Genomic DNA, 13522 nt, shown 5'->3' with positions numbered 1-13522 from the left:
TTGTCTGGTTTATTCTTTCGGTAAACTTAGTCAATGTCAACACTGCAAAATAGCTGGGGCGGGGGAACCAATATCCAATGTTTGTCACACCTGCTCTTAACTGTTGTGTCTATGATTCATTTTTCTTCATCTGCTCCATCGCTTTTAAAACAGCATTTTGCTACTTTTGAACTATTGCTGTATTGACCAGAGAATCTTAGGAAGATCTCTTCTCACAAGATCAACACTTAACTGCGGTGAATGCTTATACGTACTCTTCTACCCCATCCTAATCAAAGACTGTTCTGCTGAAGTTCTCTCAGACTGCCTTCAGGCTTTTATGCACTTTTGTGACTTTACGGCCGTTGAAATGAATTGTCTTGCAAATATTTTGATAAATGCATATGTATTAAAAACAAACAAAACCAAATTGCCTCAGGAAAGCAAGTTACAATAGGTACCTGTCTCTTATTTTAACTGAAATATATATATCTCCATCTACAGTCTTTAAAATAGGCACATCATGTTTTGAGACGAGAACTGTAACTTGGGGAAAAAACCATCAACACTGATTATTAGTTTAACCTGGTAAAGCAAAACCTTGTTCACATTTAAACATTCCCGTCCCCCCGTAATGTTGATTTCTATATTTGGTTCCTTTCATACTTTTAGAACAGAGCATAAGAATGAGGAATGAACAAACCATACTGTAGGTGTGTATAGGTTATCCATTTCCCTTGGGAAAATCTGTCACTGTACATATTGGTTTGCTATTGAATTCATTTTTGTTCTACTTCTAATTATACTGGTTTTGTTAAAATACATCTTATTTTTCTTCCTGCTTTTTCTGGTAGTAGCCTGACTGTTGCAAAGGTATGGGAAGGGAAGCTGTTCTGCCAGCTTTACAGATATGTCAGAATGGTATTTGTCATAGTCCGTGGAAGCGGGGTTAATTTAGTGGAAGGCAAGCCTCTTGAACTTTTCTTGGAACAGTTATAATGTTCAATATATGGGAATGTTTTTATTGCCTAGTATTTCATATTCAGCAGTCTCTTTAGCCAATCCCAGACACTAGTTTTCTCAGGGAATTCTGCTGCTCATATGGATGACCAGTACATTCAGCAAGCTAGGTGCTTACAAACCAGAAAGCTGTAAAAATTGGCATGAGAGAACAGCAGCTGTTGTTCAGAACTAGTGAAGTTATCTCCCAAACCCTGGATTTTCAAGTGCTGCTTCAACAAATAAATACTCTTTAATTTCTGGATTAGGTGGTATTGTTGCTGGAGAAATGCCTGAAATTATTCATTGGTTACCCACCCACCCACTTTGAAATGTACAGTGGTACCTTGGGTTACATATGCTTCAGGTTACAGACATTTCAGGTTACAGACTCCGCTAACCCAGAAATATTACCTCAGGTTAAGAACTTTGCTTCAGGATAAGAACAGAAATCGGGCTCCGGCAGCAGCAGGAGGCCCCATTAGCTAAAGCGGTGCTTCAGGTTAAGAACAGTTTCAGGTTAAGAACGGACCTCCGGAACGAATTAAGTATTTAACCCGAGGTACCACTGTATGTTCTTATATTGATTACCTATTAGAATAGCTATTGAGGCAAAGCCACATATGCTCTGGGGTGGGGAATTATGCTGATGCTGTTGGATCCTAAATTGAGTGTCCTTGTAATAAAAAGGACGGACATGGGTACTGTAGAGTAGAGAGAAGTTGTATAGTATTAAAACCTACTGATCAGCAGAATGTACTGTAGTTGAGTATAGATTCATAGAATTGTAGAGTTGGAAGGGACCTTGAGGGTCATTCATTCCAACCTCCTGACATGCAGGAATCTCAACTAGCTCATACTTGACAGAAGGCCTTCCAACCTCTGCTTAAAAAACTGCCAAGGAAGGCGATTCCACAATGTCCCAAGGTAGTCTGTTCTATTGTCGAACAGCTCATACTGTCAGAAAGTTCTTCCTGAGAGCCAGTGTGGTGTAGTGGTTAAGAGCGGTAGTCTCGTAATCTGGGGAACCGGGTTCGCGTCTCCGCTCCTCCACATGCAGCTGCTGGGTGACTTTGGGCCAGTCACACTTCTCTGAAGTCTCTCAGCCCCACTCACCTCACAGAGTGTTTGTTGTGGGGGAGGAAGGGAAATGAGATTGTTAGCCGCTTTGAGACTCCTTTGGGTAGTGATAAAGCGGGATATCAAATCCAAACTCTTCCTCTTCTCTTCTTCTGATGTTACGTTGGAATCTTTTCTTATAACTTGAAACCATTGGTCTGAGTCCTAGCTTCTAGAACAGGAGAAAACCCTGCATATATGCTCCACCCTGCATATGATAGCCCTTTAGATATTTGAAGATGACTATAATATCTCCTCAATCTCCTCTTTAACAGGCTAAACATACCCAATTCTATCAAGTGTTCCTCATAAGGCTTGGTTTCCAGACTCTTGATGATCGATGGTTGCCCTCTTCTGCACACATTCCAGCTTGCCAAAAGCCTTACGGAAATCAAGATGCACTATTTCCACAACATTTCCACAACATTCCCTTGATCCACCATCCTTTTCATCACAGCATCCTTTTCTAAGTGCTCATAGACCGACTGTTTGATCCTGAGATTGATGTCAAGCTGGTGGTCTTTCCCTCCCTTTTTGAAGATTAGGACAACATTTGCACGTCTCCAATCTGTAGGGACCTCACCTATTCTTCAAGAATTCTCAAAAATTATAGGCAGAGACTGCGATTACATCCACAAGATCCTTTAGTACTCTCAGGTGCTGTTCATCAGGCCCTGGAGATTTAAATTCATTTAAAGTAGCTAGGGGTTCCCTTACTGCCTTTCCCCCCTATATTGGGCTGCAGTTCCCTCCCTGTATTGTTTATTCTGTTATCACTAGGTTGGACACTGCTTTCCTTTGGAGTGAAGACAAAGTAGACTTCGGGCAGTTCATTAATTCTATTTTATTGCAGTGGTGTACTTTGGAGCAGATATTTAAATATTAGTATTTCCTTTTCTCTTGCTCACTGTGTAAGTTTTTGTTGCCACACTCTTACGGTTTGAAAATGTGAGGGGCATGTTTGGTGAAGAAGTAGTTACTAAAATTTCTATGCAGTCTCTAGACCAAACAAAAATTGTACTTCATCAAAGTATCACCCGAGGAGTTAGGGTTGGGCTGAAATAATTGGCTTGAACACAGGCTGGAATCTGAACAACATAGAGCCATTGGGTTTATGTATCTCCTTTGCTCATAGCAAAGCAGACTAAGAGGATTTGTAATACAGCCAGCCGGTTTGCTGTTTGGAGGTGGTGTGGAGGCTCCTGTACAGTGTGCACCAGCTTGCTATAAAATTCTGGGACTCAAAAGTAAAACTGAAAAACATGTTCATGCATATTATATATGCATTGCGTCATCTATTTGGCATTTTTGTATGATGTTTTCACCCACGTTTGTGGATGTATTCCAGTCTTGGCCCCAAATACAGTGGGTAAGCTATAGCAGCCGCTGGTGGCATGAAAAAGAAAAATAATCTGGAGGGGCACAGAAAGGGAATGGTGCATTTGGGAGGGAGGTGAACTTTGTTCCACAGGTTAGAGTTCTGAAAGAGGAATAAGAGAGTGTTTCATATTAACACACTCACCCCTAGACATAAATTCTTTGATGCATGTCCTGTTGATTTTGATTAACTTTCAAGGAAGGGGCTCTCTTCCTTCCAGAGAAGCATGCTTAGGATTGCATCCATGATCATGATGATGTGCCTTGTTTAGGTGCTATACAAAGACATAAACACACATGATCAGATCGGTTGCTCTTCCCATTTGTTCTACTAGTAGACAAGGGGGATGCAATTCATAGTCTGTCTCTCTGCAAGGAAGAGAACCCCTCTCCATATACCAGGGCATAACAGTACCAAGATGGAAAAAGCAGTGTATTAACACACCTGAGTGATGTCCAGCTTTCAACAGCCATACGCTCTTCACCACAACAAACTAGTTCCAATTAACATTAGAAGAAGAAAAAGGGCCATGGCAGCGGGAACAGTAGGAGAACAACTCTCACCCAAACCAAAAAAACATACTAGTACAATCAGGATTACTGTGTCCCACCTTCCACCCTGCAGTGAGAAAGAAAGGGAGGAACAGGGAAGATTATTTCAATCTCCTGACTCAAATAAGAGCCAATATTTAATTTTTCTGCAGAAAGGATCCTAAGATGGGATATTCAGCAGCTCTCCCCATATGGGTCAGGAACTTGCCTGAGGAACCATCTATAGTCAGATGTAGGGTAAATGTTGTGCCAGAAGTGGTTTAGTCATGCTGGACACATGACCCTGGTCTGGAAAGCTGTCTGGGGGCAAACACTGGCTCCCTCAGCCTGAAAGCAAGATAAGTGCTGCACCCCATAGTCGCCTTTGGCTGGATTTACCGTAACTGTCCAGGTGTTGTCCCTTACACTGAGACTTTCTTCTGGAGCACCCTCCTGCTGAACAAAGCTTTGACCAAGGAAAATGTATCTGATCCATAGTACCTGATAAAGGAAGAAACTGAGGACCAGGTGGCTATCCTTCAGATACCAGCCAGGAGCTTTAATGGGTAGCAGCACGCCTGGTGGAGTGAGCAATAATGCCCCCAGACACAGCAATAGCGAACACCTCATAGCATTGCAATGCTGTACATGCTTTGATCCAGCATGCCAAAGTTGCTGTCAGTACTACCGCTGAGGTGAAAGGAGGCACAAGATAAAACATTACAGTGGTACCTCGGGTTACAGACGCTTCAGGTTACAGACTCCACTAACCCAGAAATAGTACCTTGGGTTAAGAACTTTGCTTCAGGATGAGAACAGAAATCGTGCTCCGGCGGCGCGTCAGCAGCGGGAGGTCCCATTAGCTAAAGTGGTGCTTCAGGTTAAGAACAGTTTGAGGTTAAGAACAGACCTCCAGAACGAATTAAGTTCTTAACCCGAGGTAAGATTTTGATGGCCCATTGAAGATCTAGTTTAATTCTTGTTCCATGGGAGCTGTCAGGAAACAACAAAATGATGGTCATATGTGCCCTGTGCAACATGGAGTTGATATTAGTGGGAGGAATTGTTATGGCAAAAGAGGTAATGTTTCTGGATACAGTCCCTTGCATGACACTGCCCTAGAACAGTTGGCCACTGAATCAACCAGAGGGGCAGGAGCCCTCGATTTAATATTAAGTGGTGCCCAGGACTTGGGGCAGTATGGAAGTTTTGTCGAACCAGGCAATAGCCGTGAACATCAGGCTAACCAATTTTATATATTGAGTGACCATTTGGAACAGCACTACTTAACAGTAGCTGATTTGTTACACCAATGTACAAACTGGAGAGAGAGAAAAAGCTTGCTCAGAACGAAGACTCAATTCCTAAACTTGGGAGCAAGCCCCATTCAGCTCAATGTGTCTTACTTCCCGGGAGACTGCAATCCTAAATAAATCTGGTAGTCCAAGTGACTGAAGCCCCCTCAGGTCTTTTGCAATAACTGGCAGGGTCATGTAGCTGAACTTAATTGTAATACAGAACTAATGAATGTTGTTCTCTCCAATAGCATTTTTTAAAACCCTTCCCTTCGTTTCCCATTTCTCCCCCCCCCCCCCCGAGTTCTGTTTATTCCCTTCAAATAGCTCCCTCCCCCTTTTATTTAAACGCCTCTCTCCCCTCTTTATTTTAATTCTCATGCTTCCAAGTCGGTTTTCCTTAATTGGTTTATAGGCAAGCTTTGCATGTTTATTAACTGGCCCGTTCTACCCACCCACACTCCGTTAATATAAAATTAAATAATAAAGATGAGGTGTGTCATAAACGGTAGGTGGCAAGATTAAAGAAAATAGTAAAAAAAATCAGGCTCGCTCTGAGGGACAAACAGGGCGAGCAAAGGAGCCGCTTTCCCTGCGCTAGAGGGCGCAAGAGAGAAGCTTCCCGGCTGCTGGCGAGGGGAGGCGGGCGGAGCCTGAGGAAGGGAGGCCGCGGGCGGAGAGGCCGCCACGCTGCGGTGAGTGGCGGGGACGGGGAAATGGCTGCCGGCGCAGGAGGGAAGGAGCGGAGTCCCGAAGGGAGAGATGGGGCGGCCCGGCAGTTCTCAGTGTTGTGCCTATGGGGGGGAATAGGTTGGACGAAGAGGACGTGCCGTGGGACGGGGCGGGTGGGGAGAGAAGGTTTGCATTGGGCTGAGCTCGCAGCATCATGGAAAAGGTCAGCGACAGGCGCAAGGGTGGCGTGTGAGGCAGCATGTTCCCGCAAATAGCGCTCTGGGTTTATTTATTTTGTGGTTTTTTCCTTGTGAAGGTCAGGTGTGTCTGCGTCTGTTTGCAGAGTCCCTCCACGCCGCAGTTCCCAACGCACTTCCTTTAAAAACTTGGGGGGGGGGGGCAGTCAGTGTAGCAAACTTGTTCTATTGAGCTGAGGTTTCCTCACGCCGCCTTCCAGGGATGCATGCATAGCAATTTGGGGCGCTCTCGAAGTCGCTAGCCCGGGTGCCCCCTTTTTCTTTTTCGTTTTGAAAGGACAGGAAGAGGGAACGTATAAAAGGTTACACAAGTGGGTGGTATTGAGAAGAGGCAGCGAGCCCAAAATGCTTCAGGAATAGTGTAAAACTCTCCCTGGTCCCTTGGCTGGACCCAAAGTTCCCTGCTGAGTTTGCAGCTGAGCAGAAGTCAAGGAAGGCTTTCCTTCACTCCAGCACCTGCAAATATGAATTGGGCGAATAGGGTCTTAAGTGTGGTGGCTTCCTTGAACTACTCGGGTTGGGGATGGAGAACCTGTGGCAATCTCAGCATAGTCCGTAGTCGGGGATGGTAGGAGTTGTAATCCAACAACGTCTGGCGGGACGCAGGCTTCTCAGCTCTGCTTAGATAAAAATCAAAACCAATAACACAATGTAGGTCAAGTGGCAAAGCGACTTCCGACGCATCATGAGCTTTATGACGAAGTGGGGCTTGAGTCTGACTATTTCCAAACCTCACCCCACACGCCAACCACTATACAAAGATATGAAGAAATTGTGTCCCGATCGGTTATATGTTTCTGATATAAATTGGTCACATAAGCCCCAGAGTGGTGGTGAACTAGGCAATAATTTTTAAAGAAGCATTTCTGTAATGCACTTGAGAGATGTTTTAAACATCTATATGGAGCTGCTGGGAGAAATCATTGGGTTTGGTCTGGGTGTTCATCTGTATGTGGATGATACCCAGCTCTCTCTTTTAAATCGGAACCAGTGAAGGCAGTGAATGACCTGTGTGAGTGTCTGGAGGCAGTTGGAAGATGGATGGGGGCTAACAGATTGAAGTTGAATCCTGACAAGACAGAAGTACTGTTTTGGGGGGACGGGGCGGACAGGTATGGGGGACTCCCTAGTCCTGAATGTGGTAAGTGTGCACCTGAAGGACCAGGTGCGCAGCCTGGGAGTCATTTTGGACTCACAGCTGTCCATGGAGGTGCAGGTCAATTCGGTGTCCAGGGCAGCTGTCTACCAGCTCCATCTGGTACACAGGCTGAGACTCTACCTGCCTGCGGACTGTCTTGCCAGAGTGGTACATGCTCTAGTCATCTCCCGCTTGGACTACTGCAATGCACTCTACATGGAGCTACATTTCAAGGTGACTTGGAAATGACAATTAATCCAGAATGCGGCAGCTAGACTGGTGCTGGGAGTGGCCTCTGAGACCATATAATACCGGTCCTGAAATACCTACATTGGCTCCCAGTATGTTTCCGAGCACAATTCAAATGTTGGTGCTGACCTTTAAAGCCCTAAACAACAGCCCAGTATACCTGAAGGAGCGTCTCCACCCCCATGGTTCAGTCCAGACACTGAGGTCCAGCTCTAAGGGCCATCTGGCAGTTCCCCCACTACGAGAAGTGAGGTTACAGGGAACCAGGCAGAGGGCCTTCTTGGTAGTGGCACCTGCCCTGTGGAACGCCCTCCCATCAGATGTCAAGGAAATAAACAACTGTCAGACTTTTAGAAGATATCTGAAGGTAGCCCTGTATTGGGAAAATTTTAATGTCTTATGTTTTACATGTTTTTATATGTACAGTGGTACCTCTGGATGCGAACAGGATCCGTTCCGGAGCCCCGTTCACATCCTGAAGCTTCCGCGCATGCGTGTGATGTCATTTTGAGCGCATGCGCGAGCGGTGAAACCCAGAAGTAACACGCTCAGTTACTTCCGGGTCGCCACGGAGTGCGACCCAAAAATGCTTAACCCGAAGCTACTTCAACCCAAGGTATGACTCTACTGTAAGCTGTCCAGAGTGGCTGGGGAAACCCAGCCAGATGGGTGGGGTATAAAAATTACTATTACTACTACTACTACTACTACTACTACTACTACTAAATTGCTTTAGGCATACATTTGTCAAATTTGATCTTAATCCATACAAGACTTTTCATTATGAACCATGTTTAACATACTGTAAATATACACAGCTGGAAGTTCGTAGACATGGAAACATGTTTCTTTTGAAGTTGACAGCTGTGCTGATATTGGCTCAGAAGAGAATAATAAAATATACAGTTTAAACATAATTTTGCTTGACACCTTAAAAGTGAAACTAAAGAGTGTTTCTAGTTCTCTTACTCCCCACCTCCCCACCAATTAAAATGTAACTTCAGCATGAAAATAGCATAGGAAGGGAATTAATTTGGAGTAATATCAGCTGCAAACACCCACAGTATTTGAGAACTCCTTTCCTATTAGGATTCCTAGAGATGCTTTCCATGATGTATGGGCAGTAAAATGTATGAAATTTAAAATATTTCTGAAATATTGCCTTGATTCCTGTTTTTGTTGTTGCCAGAAATGAGAAAACGCTCTCATCTCTGCCTCTTATGGCAAAGAGATATAATTTTACAGCTAATCCCTGTATCTTTTGAAGATTTTTGTTAATTAACAAAAGGGTTGTTTTATTTTCCTTTGTGTCTAGAAAATGAGTGACAGTGACGATGATGTCCCTCAGCTTTCATCTGAAGCCTTATCTGCTCTGCAAGAGTTCTATATTGAGCAGCAGCAGAGAGAAGACATTAAGGCAACAGAAAGATTTGATAACAATTCTCTTGGCTCAATAGAAGAGAACTGGGTAAGCAGGTGCATTTTGTGTGCAGTTTGTGGTAGCACTTCTATAGAATTGTACAGGATCACAGATATGCAGGACAAAATAATGAGAAGGGAGGCACCCAACAAGACTATCAATAGTTGAAATGCTAAATGACATCGAGATCCACCATTATTGTTGTAGCTCAGATGAAATTTTTTACTTGGTTTTGGCTTTAAAGTCAGCTTGCTGTATTGAGAAACAGTTCAGAGAATGTAAACTCTGGGCAAGCAAATTGTCTGTAGTGGCGTGTGTTCCTCTGTTTGTTAGACATTGACTGCATTAGTATAATTGCACTATTTCCACTCATTAGCTTGCTTCTCATGGGAAACTTGCAGTTTGGGAAAGTGGAAGAGAGATTATCTTTTCCTTCAGTGAAAAATTAAGCGGAACCGAAGATCCAATTTAATACTAAGAAACAAAGTTATCATTGGCTCAGCTTTTTCTACCTAACCTGTACTTTCCAGTTTTTCTCATGACAAAGAAATGGGTATGAACTGGACATTTGGAGGGTGCAGGGAACCAAGAGTGGAGCCAGGAAAATCTTACTTGTATTCTTGATCCCAGTTTGGGACACAAAACTCTCATCATTATTTCTTCCAAGCATCAAGCATGTGGTCTTCCCCCACCCTGCTTGTTTCCCATTCTAGTTTCCTTGCCCACTTCTCTTGGCAGCTAATTCCTGGTGTGTCGCATAAGCCTGGGCCACACACATGTACATATGTCAGAGTCACCCGTGGTCCCAGCTCACAAGAGACCAAAGTCCACTCCAGCTTATGTACAAAAGCTTTTATTGAAGAACATTAGTAGCTTTACATCCGAGGTCCGTGACCCTACGTCTGTTACGCTTAGACCGCTGAAGTCCCCTCTGAGTCAGTACCGCCTCTACACCAGTTTAAGAGGCTTGTACTGGTCCACCTCTTTCTCTCTTTCCTTTTCCGCAGGGTCTTTCTGCCCCCCTGTGTTCTCTCCCTTCGGGACTCTCCAGAGGCTGAATCCTCTGCCGCCTCCTCCCCCCTCCTTCGGGCTTTGGGACCAGGCTCCTCCCCAGGACTCTCTTCATTTCCGCGCGCCTCCCATTTTGAACTCGGCGCGCGTACGTTGCTCCTGACCTTCCCTTCGACAGTTACACTGCCCTCGATACTACTTTCCTCCCCTTCCGGCAGGACGTTTTGCCCTGATCTCCTTCCCCTCTCTGCTTCCTGTTCTGCTCCTTCTGACACACTGGTCACTCCTCCCCCCTCACTCCGTTCCAGCGGAGCAGCCGGTCTCGCTCTCCAACTCCCACTGGGGGTTCCCCCTTCGTTTCCCTGCTCCTGACTGCTTCCCCCTCTAGCTCCCCTTGGCTTGACCAGAGGGGCTCCCTTTTGGGAGTCCTCCGATTCACTGGACGGACTCATGGACAGTCTTGGGTCATTGTCATCCTCTTCCTCGTCAGTCTGGAATCCTTCCCCCTCACTTTCTGTCTCCTCCCTCATCTGCGTCTCTCTCCCTGAACCCCTGACATCATATTTTAAATACTGTAACAAATTATGAATTGTTAACATGAATGTGATTCAGGAGTGTATGTCCACTGTCTGCACCCAGCAGCCAATCTTTAACCCCTGTTGCTGCTGATGCTTCTCTGGCTCCCCCCCCCCCCCCGCCCCACACACTCAGCATTGTCTACTGAGTCCATTGTATCTTATCATCTTGATCCTTCCACAGTCTGACCTTTCAGATCTCTACCACGATCATTTGACATGTTGTGTCTCCCTTTTTCTTCTGTGTGCCCTTTTTACTTAGGGGACAATGAAATGGAAAGAGAAAAGGACACAACTATTGGATATCTGTAGTGGAGGCTATATACAACCCCGAGCCCCATTTTGCTTAGTCAGATGTGTTTCCCCCCATTCTGTTGACATTTATTGTACAAGAGAAGTGTATTACTGATATTTGTGCTTTATTACCCCCAGCAACTGAGCCAGTTTTGGTATGATGCTGAAACTGCGCTCCATTTAGCTAACAAGGCTGCAAGAGCAGCTGGAAGCGGTGGCAGGTGAGTTCTATAAATCTAGCAACATGTTTTTGTCTTTTTGAAAATACTGTAATACTGTTTTCCGGGGTTTTTCGTAGTATGTTAATCTGTCAACCTTTTTGTAGTACATCACTGTAAGACAGCTTTGATAGTGAGACAATTTTGATCATTAAAGCACGGGACTGTGAAATGTTGTTTATGATTTCTACATGACATATAACATGCAAAGTTTCCCTTATCACCTACCTGTGACGAAGGAGCCAACATTTCCATTTTTCAGATGAATTGAGACTGAGACTTGAGGCCATCTATTAATTTGTGCAAGGATTTGAGGCCATCTATTAATTTGTGCATAGTGCTAATTGTGCACATTACCTTTGTATGATCAACTGTTTTTGCAGTACAGAAGCTCAGCCCTTGGCTCCTACATGCGGTGAGGATTGCATTTCTTGGAGCATGAAAACTGTAATGGTTGAATATACACAATGCAGTCAGTAGAGATATTGGGAATACGCGGGTGATAAAAATGCATTGTTTAACCTTGTCATATCTGAAGGAGCAGACAGTTGTGGGTGTTCTCCTTTCTTAATAAGGAAGATACAGTCCACTTGGTGTGTGAGGGTTTTGTTTGCAGTTGCTTGTGAAGTTTCTTAAATTCAGTGATTCTAAGTTAGCATTTCCACTCGAAAAAAGAAATCCTTCTTTTCTGAGTAATTGCTATGCCAATGCGAACTTCAGGTTGCCATGTACACACTGTTTAGCACAAGTTCTGGATTAAATATCTGAACCTTTTTCTTTATTTCTTTATCTTTTCAGAATAGCATGTGTTAGTGCGCCCAGTGTTTATCAAAAATTGAAAGAACGGGACAACAAAGATTTTTCAACATGTTTATTGGAATATGACCAAAGATTTTCTGTGTATGGAGCTGAATATGTTTTCTACGATTACAACAATCCCCTGAATCTTCCAGCCAACCTCACAGCACACAGTTTTGACATTGTCGTAGCAGACCCACCCTACCTGTCTGAAGAGTGTCTCAGAAAAACTGCAGAAACCATAAAATACTTGACTAAAGGAAAGGTTCTGCTTTGTACAGGTATAAGCATTGCAACATCTAACATCTTATTATCTATAATTATAATGTCTGCATTCATTTAAAAGGATAATGCTCATGATTTTGTACAGCATCTTGATTTGGGAAACAGTCAGCTCTTACAGAAAGCTGCTGTAAGGGGATATAGGATAGTGTGGGGAAACAGGAGTAGTTAAAAAAGATAATTTAAGTATGCCATTGTTTTGCTATGATAGCAAACTGAAATCTCAATGTTGGCTCTGGACATTGGCTGCTCGTGGCAACCAGAGAGAAAGTATTTGCCTTCATACCCTGCTTCTGAGAAGTCTGAGGTTGGCCACTGTTTGAAATGGGATGGGCCAACAAGAAAGTTCTTACTCTTTTTGTTCCATTAAGACATGATCTTTTGTTCATTTTCTGCTGCAGGTGCTGTTATGGAGGAATATGCTGCTAAGTATCTTGGTGTGAAGATGAGCAAATTTATTCCAAAACATACTCGAAACCTAGCCAATGAATTTAGATGTTACGTGAACTATGATTCTGGACTAGATTCTGTTTCTTGACACTGCTCATAAAGAATTAACCAAATATTTCAGTCTGGGACTTTTTTCCTTCTCTGGAGGTATGAACATTTGTAATTTGTTTTTGTTTTTAACATTCAGCAGTATTTGTGCTAATAGGAGGGAGGTGGTGATGAGAGGCGAGGGTTGAGCAAGTGGACATGGAACAGGTGCAATAACATTGGATAACCTTTCTCCCACCAAAACACTTCTTATACACTGCCAACCCAAGTGACAGGTCTTCCTCCCTTTCCTATTGCTCTTTATAATTCTGTGGGCAACTGAAGCTGAGAACAAGTGATGTAACTAAGTTCCTCTTCATGAATCCCTGGCAAGCCTAAATCTGTACTCCAGCACTGGTAACAAGCTCCATATTTTTCATTATGCATTGCCACCTTGTGTATTTGATTTGTGATAAATTATTACTTTCTTAGAGAAATTATTGCCTTCTTAGAGAGGAAGGGAAAACATTTTATTAAAATGTTGCACCGAAATGGGAGACTATTCTATTCTAAAATGCTATGTTTTTTAAAGGGCATTTTGTTATTAGGCTGCCATATTATCTTTCCAGGTGTATTGTGAACCTGACTTTATCATGTGGTTGAGTTGCAAAATACTTATTTCCCAATTATTTCCTAATTCGTAAGACCATGACCCTCACCAAACACTCAAGGTGTATCTCACAGCATCTTCAGATATGAAACATGAACTAATTTCATTTTTCTCTGAATAAGCCATTAAGCACTTTTGCAGCATAACATCCATTGATCCAA

At 43.6% G+C, this 13522-nt stretch overlaps 1 protein-coding gene across 2 annotated transcripts; it reads left to right on the top strand.

Annotated features, from left to right (window-relative positions):
* Nucleotides 1-5899: 5899 nt before the first annotated feature.
* On the top strand, nucleotides 5900-12777 carry EEF1AKMT1 (EEF1A lysine methyltransferase 1). 2 transcript variants are annotated; one of them, XM_081860806.1, is made up of 5 exons: nucleotides 5900-5995; nucleotides 8932-9084; nucleotides 11055-11137; nucleotides 11933-12213; nucleotides 12616-12777. In XM_081860806.1, exons 2-5 carry the CDS (start codon nucleotides 8935-8937, stop codon nucleotides 12750-12752), a joined length of 651 nt encoding a protein of 216 aa, XP_081716932.1. In that variant the 5' UTR covers nucleotides 5900-5995; nucleotides 8932-8934; the 3' UTR covers nucleotides 12753-12777. The 2 variants fall into 2 exon arrangements, with proteins under 2 accessions (XP_081716932.1, XP_081716931.1); XM_081860805.1 differs by lacking the exon at nucleotides 5900-5995 and adding an exon at nucleotides 6012-6195.
* Nucleotides 12778-13522: the final 745 nt, after the last annotated feature.

The sequence above is a fragment of the Podarcis erhardii genome (genome assembly GCF_964252035.2).
Source record: "Podarcis erhardii genome assembly, chromosome: 4".
Classification (NCBI taxonomy): Eukaryota; Metazoa; Chordata; class Lepidosauria; order Squamata; family Lacertidae; genus Podarcis; species Podarcis erhardii.
The sequence above is the reverse complement of the archived record's forward strand: the minus strand, read 5'-3'. Positions and strand labels throughout refer to the sequence as shown.